Genomic DNA, 21,238 nt, shown 5'->3' on the forward strand with positions numbered 1-21,238 from the left:
AATAAAGTTTGAAATCAGGAAAAAAAAAATAAAAAATAAATAAAAAATAAATAAAAACAAAGTCATGTCCAAAGGTTACATGAATGCAAAACTCACATTATGTGAAACATGGGATGTCCTAAAACTCTTTCTTAAAACTAATACTCACAAAATATAAAAATAAATTTAACCTTATTGCATTCAAGATTTCTTTTCTTTGGAAAACTGAGAATTGAGAAATAGATATTCCCGTGGAGACAAAATGACAAACCGGAAAATTCTATTTATTATTCTACTGTCGTAAATGCAACTCAGTAAAAGGAATGAGAAATGCCTCCAACCTCTCTCCCCTATACCTATTTCCTCTTTCCCCATTTTCCTTAATTGGACCTATTACAAAAATTAAATATTCTGTGTTATTATACTAAGCTCTATGTTCTAATTTTAAAATAGGTCTGCTGAATGTTATGTCTCTCTCACTTAAAAATAGCTATTATATTATTTTTTACTTATTAAAAAAGTATTTCATATTAGGCTTTTCAAAGCAGAGAAGGAAGAACTCTTGACATAAAGTGTCAGGTCATGTACTCTCCATATGGTTTAATTTCATCAGGAGATCCCCAAATCACATTCTCTCGATTGTTTCTTCAACAGGAAGACAGATTTAGAATATGATGGAAACAGCTGAATTTGCAGATAATGAAATGAAATTGCTTAACAACAACTTTACCTTCAAAAAGGACCACACATTTTTTTCAAACTCAGTCTGAGACGCATCAATCTTCTTCTGACAATAACTGACAAATCCTTGTGACTGCACGACCTGCTGAAGTTGGTCTGACCGGCTAAGGAACTCCTCTTCTGTTACAACCTGACTGATGCAGACGTGGTGTTGCTGCAGCTGCTGCTCAGCTCCCTGCTGAGGCTGTGTTCTGACATTCACAAAGGTAACCAGTTTGCCTCCAAACTAGAACAGAACAAGTAAACAAAATCAGTTCCAACGACAAGGATGTGGCCCTCAAACGTACTGACTGTAAACCGGCTAAAGGAAAAGAACTCTGGCCTAAATACATCTCGCTCTGGATGCAATTTGGTGATACACTCCCCTACTCCACAATCTGACCCCAGCCTTCAATTATTATTCCTCTTTACACCACCCACCTTCTACATAAAAGGCCCCAGTTGCTGTGCCCCACAATTTCTCACCTACTTGCTTTTGCTAACTCCCATATACTAAATGCTACTCCTCTTCAAAGCCTGGGCAAATGTCACCTCTGCCATCCCAGATGCCCTCAGTATATTATATATCTCTCTCTCTTTTGATTCAACTATTAGCTGTACGTATTTGCCTCCCTTTCTACTCTAGGCTCTAAGTTTTAAAAGGTGGTGGATTATGCCGCTACAAAATATGCCATTTGACGTAAGGATTATTTTGAGTTGAAGAACACTGAAAAACAACAGGAGCAAGAAAGGCACCCTGACGTCCTCTTTTCTTTCTGAAAGCAGATGAAACTCACATGTTGAGAGCTGCTCTCCCTACACCAGGAGGAAAGATACATTCTTATCACCAGATATGGGAGTCCAGGATGGGAGAACTCTATACAAACAGACCTTGTTAAATAAAAATTATCTCCATCAGTCTCTACATATTTTAGTTACTGTTCCACAACTGCCGTTCTTTGTTCAACCTAGCATATAAGCACTTAGGTTTTGCCACTCATTGGGATCTTCATTTCTCTATGGGGAGGCTCCCATGTACACGTTTGCTGTCATTCTCCTATTAAGCAGGCTCAGAACTCTTCCTTTGGCCTCTCAAATTCATTCCTCAGGTCTAGGTATTGATCTCTTCTGAAATCTCTTGGATTTATTTCTTCCTTTTACATTGCTATTTTTCTGCCTAATTCTTTTTGCACTGAACTGCTGTATGACTGCACATCTACTCTTGTCTTTTCCCCTTCCAAACCATATTACATACTTTCATCTTCCTAAATAATAGATCTTTGATTACGTCACTTTTGGATTTAATTAATCTCTCATCCCTCTTGTCTGGTCTTCTCCACTATCTGCTCTCCTGCCTTTGAATCTTTGCTTTTATCACTTTCCACTTTACTTACTGAATCCTAACCATCCATCTAGTTAGTTCCTTCCTTCCCTAAGTAATTAAAACATTTATTATTATAAAATTATGTATGGACAAGGTTTAAAAGAAAAATCAAACTGTACAGAAAAGCCTCCCCGCCCCCCAATATAAGCTACTTGAGGACAGAGACTCTATCTAGTTCACAGGTATGTTTCCAGTGCCTAAAGTGGTACCTGACAAACAGAGGATGTTCACTATATATTTATCTTTGGAATGAAAAGTGCATGTTCACTCACTAATACTGAAGTATTATAAAGACAACAAATAACACTCCTTTCTTCCCCACATGAGTCTGGAACCAAGTACAAGAGATGGAGAATCAAAACATCAGCTTTAGTGCTGTCATAAGTGCTGCTAGGTTGGAGGCTATAGTTTAGATGTGCAATCATAGTGGACCTTGTAACAAATTAGAATGTAGACCCTCTCAAAAAGAAAAGAAGGAATGAAGGAAGGAGAGATAGAGAAGGAAGACATGTTTAATAAAGTGGGGTAGGGAGAATGGTGCAAAGGTTGCACAACAAGGTGAATGTACTCAATACTGCTGAACATTAAGTTTTAAAATGGTTAAAATTGTAAATTTTGTTATGTATATTTTATTACAATTTAAAAGAAAAAAGAAAAGAAAGGAGTAGGTTTCACTTTTCCCGAGAAACCTTTTTGAGTGATGAAAACTCACAAACATATCTCAAACTCAGCCCTCTTCCATCTGAGTGATCCTATAGTAACACTTTACTGTAAGTCCTTTATGTTTATGGACCATAAAAGCAAATCCACCTACTGAAAAGGAAGCCCCAACAGGTCTTCGGACCCACTTGGGTGGCTTCTTCAGAGGCAACACTATACGATGCTGAGCAGTCTGCTGAGGAATTTGTAACGGGGGAAGGGGCTGTCCTGTGCCAAATGGATCAAGATTCCCAAAAGATGATGAAAGCTAAAAAATAAAATAAAGTGAGATTTTTTAAACTTATGCAAGGCTGTATTACATGTTTTCAAGTCATATCCAAGAAATTTGTTATCACAATTATCCAATTAATCGGTATCATTGATCAGTATAGTTATTTTCAAAATAATTACACAGTAAGATGATTTTTTTCAGGTGTTGTAATAAAAAACCTTAACACTTCTTATTACCTTGTCAACTTGTTTCTGCCTTAAACCGTCTATACTCCCTCCCATGATAGAATAAACACTAATACGCCCGTCAAAGGAAGCAGCTGATAAGACAGCAGGATTTCTGGGACACCACTGAATATCAAAGCACCACTGTGTGTTGGTGGGAAGTTCATATAACACCTAGACCGCAAAAAAAAAAAAAAAAAGTCAGAAAAAAGTATAGCCACTTTATAGCCAAAACACCTGAATTAATATGATCAACAAGTACAACTTTATTAAACATTTACTTTTAGAAAGTATCCAGCCAGGAAAAACAACAATTGTAAAAATTTCTTGAAAGTACAAGAAAAGTTCCTTATGATAAAAAAAAAAAAGGAATGCTGCTCAAAATTTTGACCAGATTTGGAATAAGTACATCTTAAAAAATGAGGTTTTCCTGTTTTTATTGAAATGGTAGTAGAGGATGCACCCGAAAGACCAGAATACTCTATTAGAGTCAACTTGCTGAACTCTAAAAGATCAATGGGGTCCTAGCCAACCGACTTTGCCTGCCAAGATCCAAAGAACCACGTTTAGATTATTTGAAGATCAAATTTCAAAAAAAATTCTTGAGAAGGAAGAATTCACCGAGAAGTTTGGCTTCTTGTCAAGGGAGAAAACATGTACACATCATTCTTATTACTGCAGAATCAAAAGAGAATTTGGCATTATCAGTTTTCTTTAAAAGGAAAAGAATACAGATAAACTATTAAAAATGGCTGATATAAATAATGTAATAATTGTTTACTAACTTTACAATGTAATAATGTAATAATTGTTGCTAACTCAGTGTGATGGTAACTGATGCTCTTAGGAGCACAGGTTTTATGGCTTTAAGAAATAAATCAAATTTGCTTAACTTTGGCTTCCTTGACATTTAAAATAATGTTTTATTTTATAAGAAAACAAAATTAAGTGAAAAGGCATTTAGCCTGCTCCTCTTTGATGCTTAAACTGATTTATAAGACTATTAGCTTCTTGATATCTGAATCACTTGTCTATTCCTAATTTGCATTTGAATAAGAATCTACTACAATTTTTAGTTGCAGCATGCACTAAAAGTTTATTCCTTCAAAGTCCAAGCACACACAACAAAGCATATGCAAAAAATCATTTTATCAAATTACATAGTTGAAAAAGAACAGTAATTTCCATGAATTTTGAACTCACTTGGGAAAGCAGTGTAAAATGAAACACTTTTATTATTTAGTCTACAAATCTTATGAAGCAAAAATTATTATTTTTTCTCCTGTCTCCTCTAACATTAATGTTTCTATATTCTTACAGACATCACTACATCTGAAAACTTTAAACCACAAATCAAATAACAAATGTGCTTGCTTTAATTTTAATGTTACAGATTAAAACCTATCGAAGAGGGCTTCCCTGGTGGCGCAGTGGTTAAGAATCCGCCTGCCAATGCAGGAGACACGGGTTCCAGCCCTGGTCCGGGAAGATCCCACATAGCGCGGAGCAACTAAGCCCGTGCGCCACAACTACTGAGCCTGCGGTCTAGAGCCCGTGAGCCACAACTACTGAGCCCACGCGCCTAGAGCCCGTGCTCTGCAACAAGAGAAGCCACAGCAATGAGAAGCCCGCACACCGCATCGAAGAGTAGCCCCGCTCGCCACAACTAGAGAAAAGCCTGCGTGCAGCAACAAAGACCCAATGCAGCCAAAAATAAATAAATACATAAATTAATTAATTAAGAACAAAAAAACAAACAAAACAAAAAAAAAAACCAACAAAAAAAACCCATCAAAGATACTTATTTTTACTAGCATACCATCAGGGCAACTAGGAAGGCACTTGCAATAAAAGTTTAAAAGCTGTAATTAGAAGTCTCTTGCCCACTAGCGAAAGAGAGGGAAACCATTCAACTACTAAGAAGAAGAAAAATAACAGGTAAAAGAGATTTTTAGCCCACAACCCAAAGCAAATGAAATTATATTTATATAATATTTAAATTTAATAAGGTAAAATTCCCCATCTAAGTTTCCATGGGTAGAACATATGAGAAATATTTTATTATAAAGTATTATATTCTTGCTGTACAGTTCAGAAGAGAGATTAAAAACCTACGTCCACTGATTTCCAAAAATCAAGGAGGATCTTCAGGAAAGGTAAAGCAAGAAAAAGACCCAAACCTTGAACACTCCTACTTTGAGGACACTTATTTCCAGAAAACACATTAAATAAATCAAACCAAATATTTCTAAGTCTAGTTAAACACCTTTCATTGGAAATGGCCGGTGGGGGGTGATTACTAGGTTCAAAGACACTATTTCAATAATTGATATTCCCAGATGAAACAGCTGAGCTTAGATAATGCTCATAATAAAATCTCTGCTAGAGTTACATTTCACATACACCTCCGTCTACTTTCATGTTCTTAATTTTAATCATGTACTAAAGAATTCATATGGAAATTTTCTTATTCAACCAGAGATAAAATATTATAATAGCTGTAAGTTAGAGAAACATTTCCTCCCCATACCTCTCCTGTGTTTGGGTTGGAACAGAGAATCTTAGCATCTTTTCCACAGCTCAGCAACAATTCAGGATCTGCCATGCTCCAAGCAATTGCCAAAATCCCCCTATAAGAAACACAAAGAGATGAAGAAATTTTTAATCTTGAGAAAACCAAATTATTTCTCTCTAGGTTTTGGAGACACACACTGCTAAGAGAAGTATAATTTCATATAATCTTTCTGGAAAGCAACTTAGCAATGTGTATGCTCTTTGATCATTACAAAGATACTCAATACAGTATGCAGTGTATGACACCAAAAATTGAAAACAAATGCGCAACATGGACAGCGTAATAATAAATTGCAGATCATCTTTTGAGGAGAAAATATGTAGTTAAAAATTATGCTGTAGAAATCTGTTTCTTATTATTATACGCTGTTCACCAATGAAAAAAGGTTAACTCTGTACATAAATTTGTATAAAACATATAATTACATTAAATACTTGTATAAACGGGGTTATGTATATATAAGGATATGTACAATAAAAGTTTTACCTATGGGGGCTTCCCTGGTGGCGCAGTGGTTGAGAATCTGCCTGCTAATGCAGGGGACACGGGTTCGAGCCCTGGTCTGGGAAGATCCCACATGCCACGGAGCAGCTGGGCCCGTGAGCCACAACTACTGAGCCTGCGCGTCTGGAGCCTGTGCCCCGCAACGGGAGGGGCCGCAATAGTGAAAGGCCCGCGCACCGCGATGAAGAGCGGTCCCCGCACCGCGATGAAGAGTGGCCCCCACTTGCCGTAACCAGAGAAAGCCCTCGCACGAACCGAAGACCCAACACAGCCAAAAATAAATAAATAAATAAATAAAGTAGCTATAAAAAAAAAAAAAAAAAAGTTTTACCTATGGATGGGTAGGAAATCTATTTCATGTTTTCTACTCTTTGCTTACTAACTTTCTACTTTCCGTTACTGGAGTAGTTCTCCTATTACATGAGTTTTTTTAAACTAAAAGGAAACATTTTAAATTTGTCTCTCAAAGAAATATTATAGATCTAAATACTAAAGATTTGATTTTATAATTTTTTGTGTTTTAATATCCTTTGGATTTTTTATACTAAGTATAAACAAAGTAGTATTTTCAGTAGATATTTTGAAAATTCAGATTAGCATCCCCTGTAAAAATAAAAAACCCCTCTATCCCACCATCCAGAAAAAAGTGCTATATAATAGTTTGTTTTTTCTACATTCATGCCTCTGCTGTTTAGAGATGAAAGAAGGAAGTTAACATTACCAGACCATGAAGAAAAATACTAGAAACTACAATTTACATACCGGATACTAGAAAAGGGTAGAAATACAGCTAGTAGATAACAGGGACTAGAAAAACACTAGAAACTAGAATTACATTTGTGTATTTCTTAAAATAAAAACATACAAATTAATAATCTTAAATTCTCCTGAAAACATTACAGTAATTCTAAGATACAGTTTGTTTTTCAATTTCTAAAATACAGATAAACTTTATCATCCAAGTATATATTGTTTTTCTTTTCCCCAAAAGTTGTTTTTAATTTGATGATATTTCTTACAATCTAAGTCCTCTCAGAATCAGGAAAATATGCTATAGGAAAAGGACCCAAATTATTTAAGAATGCCTTTTGTTTCCAACATTTTATTTTTTAAGCATTAAAATCTTTGTAAAAATTATAAGGATAGTGTGATATACACCCTAGGTGAGGAGTATCCTCACCTAGATTCACTGATTTGGCCACATTTACTTTATGTCTTTCTCTTTCTCTCTCTACGTATATATATTGACCATTTGAGAGTTAAATGCAGCTATTATGACATGTCACTTCTACACTTATCTCCGGGGATAAGAACATTCTCCTATACAATCACAATACAATTACATACTGAAAATATTTATCATTTATATGCAATTTTCAACTTTGCCCAATTGTAGCAATAATGAACTTTTATTGTCTCTGCTCTTTAGAATCTAATCATGCATGTCAAAAATTTCAAGGTATGTCAAGAATGCCTTTTAGAGAAATCAATATCATATTTAATATCACATGTTAAGGAACATTTAGGTTCTTACTAAGTATTAAAAAAAATCACTGAATTGTAGAACTGGAGGGGACCTTAAAGATCATATTATAATCATAATATACTCCAACTCTTGCATTTACTAGAGGGAGAAAATTGAGAACTAGTGAGGTTGATTTGCTCCTGGCACCCAGTATGGTATTCTGTCTTGTTAAATTATGACCACTTAAAATTGGCAGCAGAATGTAATGTTAAGACCATAGATACTAGGATCAGGAAGTTTGGGTTGGAAGTCAGCACTTGACTAGTTTCGAGACCTAAGCCAAGCTTATCAGTCTTGCCAAGCTTCAATTTCCAATGTGTAAAATGGGATAATAGTATTTACACCATAGGTTTGTTATGAGCCTAAATCAAGCTAACATTTGCAAGTTTGGGATTAACATATACACACTGCTATATTTAAAACAGATACCCAACAAGGACCTACTGTATAGCACAGGGAACTCTGCTCAATACTCTGTAATAAAAGGGCAGGGATTTTTGTCTGTTATATTACTGAATCCTAGCACAGTGCTTGGTACAGAGTACGTGTTCAATAAGCAAGTGTTGAATGAATAAATAAAACCTTACCCAACGTGAGAAAAATATTAAAACGTCTCAGAATCATCCCTTCTTTACTAAAAAGCTTATTGAAGCATAATATCTAAACAGGATTACATTCTGACCAGACTCTTTTCTCCTTTATAAGAAGCTCAAGGAGAGGTCACAAACCTTAAGACTTCTCAAAGTGTGTAATTCCACTATATGGGGGGGGCGGGGGGGGGGGGGAGAAAGGGATTTAAAGTTTTAGTTTGCATATCCCTAAATAGGAAGGAAGAAAAAAGCCCGAAGTACTTAGAAAGTATTATAACATTAAAAGGGATTTGTTTCTCGTTTAAAAACATTGAACAAATGTGCATAAACTCCCTGGGTACCTGAATATTGATAGGAAATGTGCGCAATTACAAACTAAATTTTCTTTTTTTTGGCCACGCCGCGAGGATTGCACGATCTTAGTTCCCCAACCAGGGATGGAACCCATGTGCCCTGCAGTGAAAGCACAGACCCCTAACCACTGGACCAGCAGCGAATTCCCACAAACTAAATTAAATGCTACTAAAACTAACACAAGACAATTCTCATACCTTTTTTAGAGCATCCACACATTTATTAAAATTAAAGGCAGAATGAACCACCTAATTTCTCAAAAATGTTTGCTTTTTAAATTAAGATAAACACTCAGAAATAAAACAAACTTTTCAATTGTTGCTTGACATTTAATGTTATGGAAGACTCTTGGTAAGTATAATGAACCAAATAAAGATCAAACTGTATAATGTCATGAGTTGTCCCAAAATGTTGTGATATACTAGAATTTTGATCTATTAACCGTTACTTGAAATAAGTAGTGGAAAATCCATTGACACATTTTCATGTTTTTGTGATATGATTTGGTTACCATTTTTTGGTATAGAAAATCAGATGACTATTGCTTAAAATAAAAATAAACCATTTACATTAACTTTTACAAGACAGAGACAAAGTAGATTCCTAATTTAAAAAAATTATCTGGGACTTCCCTGGTGGCTCAGTGGTTAAGAATCCACCTGCCAATGCAGGGGACACAGGTTCAAGCCCTGCTCCGGGAAAGTTCCACATGCCGCGGAGCAACTAAGCCCATGCGTCACAACTACTGAGTCTGCGCTCTAGAGCCTGCAAGCCACAACTACTGAGCCCGCGTGCCACAACTACTGAAGCCCGCGCACCTAGAGCCTGTGCTCCACAAAAAGAGAAGCCACCGCAATGAGAAGCCCGTGCACCACAACAAAGAGTAGCCCCTGCTTGCCACAACTAGAGAGGAAGCCCGTGCACAGCAACGAAGACCCAATGCAGCCAAAAATAACTAACTAACTAAGTAAAAAAAAAAAAAAAAAAAAATTATCTGATAATTCGAAGTAGTAAGTAAATACATTTTTTAAAATACACAAATCAAGTTTTTTTGGAAGAGCGGCAAGATACCTGGCATGGTTTTCCAGGACACGGAGTGGAGAGGAGGCAAAGCGAAGATCCCACATCTGGATCACTGGTAACCTGTCATCCTCAGAGGCAAGGACCATCTGAGTAGCAACATCAGGATGCCACGCCAACCCAGAGCAATGCATCTGTACATAGTTAAGGCTCACATTTTATCAGTCATACTGTTTTATGAAAAGCCAAAATGAACATGAGGAATATGCCTTTGTTAAAGCAAAGAGTACCAAACATCAGCTCAGGCTTATTAAAAAAAAATTCTTATTTATTTATTCATTATTTTAATCTATTTTTATTTATTTAAAATTTCAGTTTATTAAAAAAACCTATACAACTATTAAATTCTATTAAACACTCTTAAACAGTAGTATTAAACATAAAAAGTTTAAATGTTTTCAATTCAGCCAACCCTTTGATACACAAAATCATTCTGGGCCAGAATAATTCTATACCAAAAATGAGTTCTCCTGTCAAAATTGTAACTAGGGGAAAAGTTTTATATAAATTTAAAATTTAATACTTTCAGAAAAATTAAAATAAAGAGGTAAGATTTTAATGACAAAAAAATTCACATCTTTCCTCTATTTCATCAGAAAAATCAAGATAAAGTGTCTAAAGCAACAACTACTATTTCAATTTTCACATGGGATAAATTAACATTATTATTGAGAACCACCTGGAAGTTCAGATCCTATTAAGTATTCCAAAAGATGACTGAAATGCTTATTGTACACTTTATTCCACTGGAACTTGTTTTAAAACTTTTGACTCACTGAAAATAATACCCTGAAGAAAACATTCTTGTAAATAATGTTTTTTTTTGGTTATTGTTGTTGTTTTTAAATTATATATGTATTCTCTGATTTAGGCAAACTCGTTTTTTTAAAATGTTCAACTAAACAATGTAATTAAAAACAAATTAACAAGACAAGGCCTAAACTGTGTCTAAATTACTTTATAGCACATGATGACATAATATTAATGAATCTATAAAGCTGAAAATGTAATGTGTTATACAACAGCATATTCTGTGTTAAGTGGGAGAATATCAGCTCACTTTAGCAGTGCCTAATCAGAAAAGATGAAGCCAGGAGTCTGGGAACTACAGCTTCATAGTCATAAAATCACTAGCAGGGAAAATTTTTACATTCTTGAGAAAGCTAAAGATGAATTAAAAAGTTGCTATAATGCTTTGGAACAGCTAGCAAAGCAAAACAACCAGTATATCATGGAATAACCCCCTTGATTAACCAATCTTTTTCTTCATCATTAATATATCCAGTGTGGTTTAGTAGGAATTATATTATTTTCCCCAAAGGAAAAAACCTCTCATTCCAACATGATCGGTCCATAAAAAGACAGGATTTGACTTTATAGAAATTTGATTTGTTGCCTACTCTGACAAACTATATAGGAATAGCTACAGCAGGAATAAAACATGTTTGTCACAAATCAATCACAAACTTACCCTGTTACTATGATCACTGACTTTGATGATGGGTTCATTTTTTCTAAGATCCCACACAGTGGCCCGGCCACTGGGATTGGCTGATGCCAAAATATGCTGAACTTGTCTGTTCCATGCAATGCAGCTGATATCTTCTGGGGGCTATAAGGAATAAACTACTAAAAGCCATTTCTCAATAATAATCAAATTTAACTACAAAATCTAATTCTTTTTAAAAACTGGATTACTTAAAAATCTGATCTATTCATTCCAAAAATTTATTTTTATATTTTTAAGTTCTCAACATTATGTAATAGAGTTTAAAGCTCAGGTATATGCCAATTCAAGTATTTTACCTTGTTTATCACCAAGCATTTATTAAGCTCCTGTTACAAAACAAGCACTGTTTCTTTACTTTGCAACTGCTCCAAGGTAGATAACAGACCACAAAGTAGATGCTGGTCAATATGACAGACATCTAGGCAGAGCAAAAGTTACAACCTAGACCTAGAAAACTATCTTTAATAAATGGTAGGTCACACACTATCATTATGCTACCTTTCAGATTGCCAAAATGTTAGGGCCCGTTATAATGGCCACTCAAATTGAGTAGTCCATACCAAGGGTCCCCAACCCCCGGACCGGTACTGGTCCATGGCCTGTTAGGAACCAGGCTGCATGGCAGGAGGTGAGTGGCGGGTGAATGAGCGAAGCTTCATCTGATCTGTATTTACAGCCGCTCCCCATTGCTCACATTACCGCCTGAGCTCCACCTCCTGTCAGCATTATGGTGAGTTGTGTAATTATTTCATTATATATTACAACGTAATAATAATAGAAATAAAATGCACAATAAATATAAGGCACTTGAATCATCCCGAAACTATCCCCCCACCCCAGTCCGTGGAAAAACTGTCTTCTGTGAAACCAGTCCCTGGTGCCAAAAAGGTTGGGGACCGCTGGTCTATACAACATAAAGAAACTCAAGGAGGCAGGGGGAGGACTGTTCTTTCTCAACTTATTAGAATCACATAAGAAACAGGTTGAGTGTTTTTTTAAAAAATAAGTTTCCTCTCTAGTCTATGATTTTTATTATAAGGTTGGATATTGTTAAAATACCATATTATATAAAATACTATACTATATAAAATATTATATCTAAGAAAATTATTAAAGACTCGTCTATTTCATTTACTACCATAAGTCTAGTAGATCAAACAGTGTCTGGCAGATGGTAAGTGCTAAATAAATATTTACTGTTGAAGGACTCACTGATGCTCTAAAGAAACATATTTATTAATACTTTACTATGTTGAAGGAAAATCAGAGACATTTAAAAACTGATTTTAAACAAATATATTTTGTGTGAAAAAAACAAGTGTAGAAAAACTGATTTTGGTTCTTTCGATTACATTGAAATCAATGTAATACCTGCGTTTTGGCTCCTGGTGTCATTGGAGTCGCAAAATTGTTTAAATCCCAAATGTAGATTTCAGATTCATTAGCACCAGAGGCCACCAGATTAGTCTGTAATAAGAAACAATTAACAACTAAATAGCACTTACAAATAATTAAGAGAACTCAGAATAATCCAATTCAGGGCTGGAAAGACCTATCTATTTTAAGGCATATAATTTTTCTAATTAAAAAAGCAAAATGCATGAATTCCTAAAAACTATGCATAACAATCTGAAATGTATATAGTTTTTTAAAGAAACATTATAAAATTCTATTAAACTAAAAAGACAATACATCTACTGACATTTTAATACAAGACAGTAAAAAGTAAATGTATGGATAAACTCTTAATCATGCAACTATATGGGGATTACTGCTTGTGGTTTGCATCTCTGGAATGGGACCTGATTGTGGGAGACAAAAATAAGTCACCAATTATTGCTTCAGACAAATAGCCAACTCCTAAAATAATGGCATCTATCTCAGGATACCTCAAAGCCAGCCTCTGGAGCTGGACCAAGATAGGGCTAGTAAAATCTCTTGTCTCAAATCCTCACATATTTATTTATTAAAAAATTTCTTTTATTGAAGTATAGTTGACTTACTTCAATTAAAAAAATATAGTTGTTTTAGTTTCTGGTGTACAGCAAAGTGATTCAGTTATACACATATATTTTCATATTCTTTTCCATTATGGTTTATTACAGGATATTGAATATAGTTCCCTGTGCCTTATTGTTTATCTATTTTATATACAGTAGTTTGTATCTGCTAATCCCAAACCCCTAATTTATCCCTCCCCTAGCCCTTTCCCCTTCGGTAACCATAAATTTGTTTTCTCTGTTTGTCCTCACGTATTTACATTTCATTTATGCTCAATCTTGTTACATTTATGTTCAATCTTGCTCCTGGTGGCACAATTTTAGGGTCAAAAAGACCCTAAAATTGTGATATGAAGTACAGGAAGATAATGAGGTTCATATATTGACCTTCATCCTTTACTGTTCACTCTCATTAATACTTCTATAAACAACTGACATATAACTATGAAAATAGAGGAATTCTGGTAGTAGCCACCTATGATACAAGACACTAACCAAAAATCAGCAGCTGTTTAATCCAATTAACAAAGGAATTAGCTATCTAATCTAAAGAGTAGACGTAGAAATGAAGAAGTTAGGGTTTCTGCATTTCTATACCCAAAGAATCTATTGATAATACAAGAAAAATAACTATTTTAAACTTTCTTAAGATAATATTCATTTTCTGGTTATACTCAAGTATCCTAATAATTCAAGATCTTTATTTATTTATTTACTTAAAATTTATTTATTTATTTATTTTTGGCCATGTTGGGTCTTTGTTGCTGCACGCTGGCTTTCTCTAGTTGCGGCGAGTGGGGGCTACTCTCTGTTGTGGTGCATGGGCTTCTCACTGCAGTTGCTTCTCTTTGTTGCAGAGCACGGGATCTAGGCACATGGGCTCAGTAGTTGTGGCTCGCGGGCTCTAGAGTTGCAGGGTCAGCAGTCGTGGCGCACGGGCTTAGTTGCTCCGAGGCACGTGGGATCTTCCCGGACCAGGGATCGAACCCGTGTCCCCTGCATTGGCAGGCGGATGTTCAACCGCTGCACTACCAGGGAAGCCCTTGAACCCTCCATTCTTCAAACAAACACACTCACTCATCAATCTGCACAGGCACAGTTTTAGCTTTCAATTCCAAGACTGAGGCACAGCAGATTCATATACTTACATAAAATAAGCAGCACATTATCTCAAGAATTAAGAATAAATGTCAAAAGTCTAACCTGGAAAATGTTCACATCCAAGGCTCTCACTGGGCCAGTATGTTTGTCATTCTGGGCAATCACAACTTCCTTATCACCAGCTATAATTTTAGAAGGATCATAAAGAATAATATTTCCATTTTCACCACCTGCAATCAGAACTCCAGAGACATCTCCTTTGGAATCCATCTTATGAGGCCCCCAAATCAACTTGTGGTACCTTTAAGAGAAAATGAGCAAAATAACTCTTTTTTGAAGTCAAATAAATGTAGAAAAGAATCTGAAATTATACATTTAATTGTTTTCATAAATACTTCAAAAACACTGCTTCTCCTCTATTTCTGGTAACTGCATAACTTGGTGAAATGGCATTTTAGTTTTTATTTATACCCATACATACATGTTTCATTTTATAATCTTAAAGAGTATAAAAACTCTTTTGTAGAGCTAATATGACAAAGTACACTTGATTTGTGTGTCAAAAGATATGAGCTTAAGAATGGTTTTACCATTTAGAATCTGTGAGACCCTAAGCCAGTTACTTTGGTTCATTTATAAAATAGAGCTAATCAACCACCTCCCTGATTTTACCTGACTACACAAGTACTCACTAACAAATTACCTGTTAAATAGTAAAGGAGTTAAGGGAGTCATCTGAAATTTTCTAAGAAAAATAATGTATTCTGAGAGTAGAAAAGTGACATCAAAATTATGTCTATTATGACAAGTACCCCATTGGTGGAGAATAAAAGATTATGGTTTGGCATGGTGGCAGCGTGGAGATATACAAGACAAATGGTGGTGAGGAGAAAAACTGCTAGACGAAAGGTATCTGGGGTTCCCATCACAGTGGGAGGGCTTGGAAGACTATGGGAGGTCCCATGAGACTCCATCATTTGAACTGTATTGTTAGCTAAGGTAAAACTCTTCAACAAAATTTGCCAAGCTATTAAGGCAATAAAGCATATTTTACTACTCAAAGGAAAGTGTCCTTCTCTGCATTATAGTACAGCTTAAGTACTTGGAAAGGTGATCTAAACACCTATTGTATCAGAAATCACGTCAATAAAATTCTCTGTGAAATGTATTTTTAAATACAGATAAGTACAAGGGAAAAAAAACAACCTCCATTCAGGGAAAATCACTATTAACATCTCATCTTTTTTTTTTTTTCTTTTTTAAAGTTTTTCTAACTTCTTTTTTTTTTAAACTTTTTGGGTTTATTTATTTATGGCTGTGTTGGGTCTTTGTTTCTGTGCAAGGGCTTTCTCTAGTTGCGGCAAGCGGGGGCCACTCTTCACCGCGGTGTGCGGACCTCTCACTATCGTGGCCTCTCTTATTGCGGAGCACAGGCTCCAGACGCGCAGGCTCAGTAATTGTGGCTCACGGGCCTAGTTGCTCCGCAGCATGTGGGATCTTCCCAGACCAGGGCTCGAACCCTGTGTTCCCTGCATTGGCAGGCAGATTCTCAACCACTGCGCCACCAGGGAAGCCCCTTAACAGCTTAATATTCATCCAACTACTCCTTTTTCTAGTCGTACCTACTTTTTGTAAACAGGTGAGATAAAGAAGATAAAATAAAGTAACTCTACTATATCATAAGAAAAAAATACTAGAAACTAGAGCCTCTCCTTCCTATCCTACACAGTAGTAAAAAATTCAATAAAATAGACACTCCTTTTACTTCCGTAGAAATGCACTCATATATTTTTTCACAAAATATTTCATGTCATTGATAGTATTCCTTACAGTTTCTAATAATGGAACATTTGTAGACACACTAGGCATCAACCACAACATATAACTGAATAATCATGTGAATTTAAGGTTGAATCTCATACCTGTGAGAAGAAGAGAAAGTGGCACAAGATTTCATATCCAAGGATGGATCAGAAAGGTCTAATTCAAATATCTCAAGAGAAGCACTGGTACTAAATGTTGCATCCAATTGTTGAGCAGATGTTCCTACAGAAAATACATTCATGGTAACTACACATGCAAAAATAAAAGACTCAGAGAAAACCATACAAAATAATGCATACTTTTCAATTATCTCACTCACGAATGCTGCACTAGTGGCTGAAATCTCAGCACATATACCACTGAGCAGATGCTTAAATTACTATAGCAATAAGATTCCGATGCAAGGCTCAGAAATGTTTGTACGAGTGGGTAGTGAAGATAATTTTTTAAGCCTATAGATATTTTAAAACCTCTCTGTAAAAACAGTCCCATGGTGAGAGGCCCGCGCACCGTGATGAAGAGTGGCCCCCGCTTGCCACAACTAGAGAAAGCCCTAGCACAGAAACGAAGACCCAACATAGCAATCAATCAATCAATCAATTAATCAATAAAAAAAAAAAAAAAATAAAAATAAAAAAAAAATAAAAAAAAACAGTCCCATGCTTATAGTCACAAATGATATAACTCCAACTCTTTTTATATAAAAATGCTAGCACCAAAACTGTTCTTCATTCATTCAAACTGATATTTATTAACTTTTTTACATGTTATCTATTGTGCTTAATACTGGAGGAATAAACATAAAGCACAATTCTATGAAGTGGGGAAGACACTATAAATGTAACAGACCATGATTAATGCTATGATGTACAAGCATAGAACTCAGCTGATATGAAGGTTGGACATTATCTTGCCAGGGAAGGAGAGACTTTCTAGAGGAGATGAAGCTTGAACTGAATTTTAAAGGACAAGTGTAAATAAGTCAGATGTGGAAGAGAAGAAATTAGGTGACTCATACTATCTTCTCTCTGTTGAACTTACCTGTAGCTAGGTAAATGGGATGATTCTGGGCAGGGCTCCATGCCTGCATGGCTGTACGATCTATTTCCTTTAACTTCATCCTGCTAAAGAGAATATTTCACACAGAAATATAATAAACATGTAATATGGAACAAAGAAACATTTTTTTACATAGAAATATACTAGACAAACCAATACATCATTAGTAGTGCTGGAATGCCAATAAGTCAAATTGGTCTAGGTAGGTATCATTTGTTGGGAAATGTTCAATAGTAGAAAGAAGAGAAACTTGTTAAATTATTTTGAGACAAATATAGGGCTATTCTAACTGTTTACAGAGTATAGTTCTTCAGTTGAAAAATCAGTCTGGAAAGAAACTTGCAGAAACAGGGACAGTATTTGGTTAATTAATCTTGGTACACAATATGTTTCTCAGACAAGACAATATGGGTGGCAGTATATCAGGGGTAAGAGAAGGCACATAATAAACAAAGTGCATCTTCCTGGAGCAGGATTACTCAACGATAAGAGCAGTATGAAAAATTAATTTAAATTAAAACAGACTAACACAGAGGAGAATAAAGCAAACCCACAGATTTGATAAAGATAAAGCAGAAAATTTTTTTGAATGGTCACTCCAAGTTACAATCCCACATGCCATTATTTTATATATTCTCTGTTAAAGTTACTCTGGGAGAAAACGTCAGGAGGTACTGTGCTATATAGCATTAAAAAAAAAAATTTGTTATTTTACATAAATGCATTCACATGGCATAGTATTCCACTGTAAGATGTACCATAATTTAATTACTTAGTCTGCTACTGATGAACACCTGAGCTGTTTCTAATCTTTTGCTATTTTTACAAACAATGCTGAAATAAATGGCCATATATACATGTTATTTCACTCATGGGCAAGGAAAGCTGTAGATTTCCAGAGGTAAAATTGATGCATTAAAGGATAAAAGTAATTTTAATTTTGATGGATATTGCCAAGTTGGCCTCCATGGCAACTGTACCTTTTCATACTCCCAAGAGTAATCCATAAGTAGCTGCTGCCCTACAGACCTTCCAGGGTAACCAGCATGATAGATGAAAAATGTTAGCTCTGGATAGTTATAATTTGCATTTCTCATACTATAAATAACGTTGAACATCTTTTTTTATATGGTTATGGGTCATCCATATTTCCTTCTCTGTCACCTTTTCTGTCTATTCTTGTCTATATCATTTGCCCATTTTTCTATTAGGCTGTCAGACTTTACCTTTCGATTTTGCTTATTTTTTTTACCTTTCACAAAATTTCCTTTTTTTTTTTACATTTTATTTATTTATTTTTGGCTGTGTTGGATCTTCGCCGCTGCGCACGGGCTTTCTCTAGCTGCGGCGAGCGGGGGCTGCTCTTCGTTGCGGTGCGTGGGCTTCTCATTGCGGTGGCTTCTCTTGTTGGCGGAGCACGGGCTCTAGGCACGCGGGCTTCAGTAGTTGCGGCACGTGGGCTCAGTCGCTGTGGCTCGTAGGCTCTAGAGCACAGGCTCAGTAGTTGTGGTGCATGGGCTTAGTTGCTCCGTGGCATGTGGGATCTTCCCGGCCCAGGCCTCGAACCCGTGCCCCTGCATTGGCAGGCAGATTCTCACCCACTGCGCCACCAGGGAAGCCCAAAATTTCCATTTTTTTAAAAATAGATTTTATTTATTAGAGCAGTTTCAGGTTCACAGAAAATTTGAGTGAGAAGTATAGAGTTCCCACATACCTCCCTCCCTTGTCCTCTTGCCTCCCAAATGCAGCCTCCCCACTCATCAACATCTTGTACAGCGCAGTGGTATACTTGTTACAATCAATGAATCAACACTGACACATCGTTATCAACCAATGTCCATCGCTTCCACTAGGATTCACTCTTTGTGCTGTACATTCTACGGGTTTTGACAAATGTATAATCCACCGTTTTAGTATCCACCGTTTTAGTATCATTCAGAAGCTTCCCTGCCCTAAAAACTCTCTGTGCTCCAACTATTCATCCTTCTCTTCCTCTGTCCCTCCTCTTCCCTCCCTCCCTGGTAACCACTGATCTTTTTTACTGTCTCCATAGTTTTGCCTTTTCCGCAACATCATTTAGTTATAATCATACAACATGTAGCCTTTTCAGATTGGTTTCTTTCACTTAGCAATAGGCATTTAAGGTTCCTCAACGTCTTTTTGTGACTTGATAGCTCATTTCTTTTTAGCACTGAAAAAATATTCCATTGTATGAATGTACCATGATTTTTATTTTTTTACAGTCAAATTTATCACTTTAAAAAAACTGGTTTTTGAATTTTGATTAGTTAGAAAAGGCTTCCTGCATGCTAAAGTTATGAAGACATTCATCAATAGTTTTCTTCTAGCAAATTCATTTATAGCTTATTCTTTACATTTAAATTTTGACTCACTTGAAATGTATCATGATATACAATGTATATACAAGGTTTATCTTTTTCTTATTACTCCAAAACCATTTACTGAAAGTTGTTTTTTCTTACTAATTTTAGGTATTACATTTATCATGTACTAACTTCCATATTTAGGTTTATTTCTAGATTTAATATTTAGGTATATACTCCTATACGTATTAGGGTGTAGGTTAGGATTTACATTCCAGTATTTATTTAGGTTTATTTTGGGATTACCATTCCTTATGTCCATTTGTTTATTTACACGCTAGGCATGCCACTGTTTTAAATACTGAGGCTTTATATGAGCATGATTTCAATAACCCCTATCCACTGCTTCCCCAGCACACATCCCCACCCCATTTTCCTTGCTATTACTTTTTTTTTTTAACTAAACTTCAGAATAGTTGTTGTGTAATTCCAGAAAAAAAAAAGAACGTTAGTGTTTTTTATTGAACCTGTACCCAAATTAGTAAATTAATTTATGGAGAACTGACACAATGTTGAATCTTCCTATCAAGAACTTGGTGTCTTTTGATTTAAGCCTTCTTTTTTATCTTTCAGTATCGTCTGAAATTTTTTTGATATATTGGGTTTGCTTACTCCTAAGTATTTTCTTTTGGTTTGTTTGTAAATGTGGCTTTTTTTTCCCTTCCACTATAATGTCTACGTTCTTATTGTTATATGAAGGCTAATGATTTCTTTACATTCATTTTTAATTCTGCTATCTTATTGAATTCTCTTCTTGGAGTTGTGCTTCAGTAGATTCTGTTGGGTTTTCCACATATACACTCATACCATGTGCCAACAGTGACAGTTACTTCCTCATTTCAAATTGTCATTCCTCTGATATCTTTCTCTTGTGTGAGCTAGCTAGTACTAATAGTACCATATTCAACAGTAGTGATAACAGCGATATTTCTTGTCTTGTTTTGTTCTTCAGTGGGAAAGCCTATTGTATCACCATTGAGCATGGTTTTGGAATTTGAGATATACATACATATATTTTTGTGTGTATATATACATATATACACACATTTATATCTGTACAATATATATATATATATACAAATATAATATGGAAATGGCCAATGATTACTGTTTTACTGAATGCTATTCATAAAGACTGGGTGTTGAATTTTGTCAAATGCTTTTTCATTAGGTAATTGGAGATGTCCATATGATTTTTCTCCCTAGGTCTACCAATAAAACAAATTAACAGATTTCCTAATATTGAATCATCTTTTCATATGCTGAATGAACTTCTCTTGACCATGATGTGTTGTTCTACCACTGTGCTGCTAGATTTTGTTTGTTTAAAAGTTTCCCTCCTAGAGCCTTAAGTGAGATTCAATTGATAGTTTTCTTCTTTTGTACAGTCTTTGTCAGGTTTTGGTATCAATGTTATACTTGCTTCATAACAAATGTGGGAGTTTTTCTTCTTTTTCTATGTTCTGGAACACTTTCAATAACAGCATTGGAATT

The 21,238-nt window shown here is 35.4% G+C and overlaps 1 protein-coding gene across 21 annotated transcripts in view; it reads right to left on the reverse strand.

Annotated features, from left to right (window-relative positions):
• Positions 1–21,238, reverse strand: part of SEC31A (SEC31 homolog A, COPII coat complex component) — a 78,717-nt gene that overhangs the window by 40,212 nt on the left and 17,267 nt on the right. For 19 of the 21 annotated variants that reach the window (XM_057546475.1, XM_057546476.1, XM_057546494.1 and 16 more), the window contains 10 exons: positions 17,343–17,425; positions 16,400–16,523; positions 14,580–14,778; positions 12,748–12,843; positions 11,338–11,478; positions 9,858–10,000; positions 5,769–5,868; positions 3,251–3,412; positions 2,898–3,050; positions 710–946 (listed from right to left, as the gene is read on the reverse strand). In XM_057546475.1, coding sequence (XP_057402458.1) covers positions 710–946; positions 2,898–3,050; positions 3,251–3,412; positions 5,769–5,868; positions 9,858–10,000; positions 11,338–11,478; positions 12,748–12,843; positions 14,580–14,778; positions 16,400–16,523; positions 17,343–17,421 — 1,434 coding nt within the window. In that variant the 5' untranslated portion in view covers positions 17,422–17,425. The remainder of the gene's footprint in view (positions 1–709; positions 947–2,897; positions 3,051–3,250; positions 3,413–5,768; positions 5,869–9,857; positions 10,001–11,337; positions 11,479–12,747; positions 12,844–14,579; positions 14,779–16,399; positions 16,524–17,342; positions 17,426–21,238) is intronic. The other 2 variants (XM_057546477.1, XM_057546480.1) reach the window with 1 other exon arrangement.

The sequence above is a fragment of the Balaenoptera acutorostrata genome, chromosome 5 (assembly GCF_949987535.1).
Source record: "Balaenoptera acutorostrata chromosome 5, mBalAcu1.1, whole genome shotgun sequence".
Lineage (NCBI taxonomy): Eukaryota > Metazoa > Chordata > Mammalia > Artiodactyla > Balaenopteridae > Balaenoptera > Balaenoptera acutorostrata.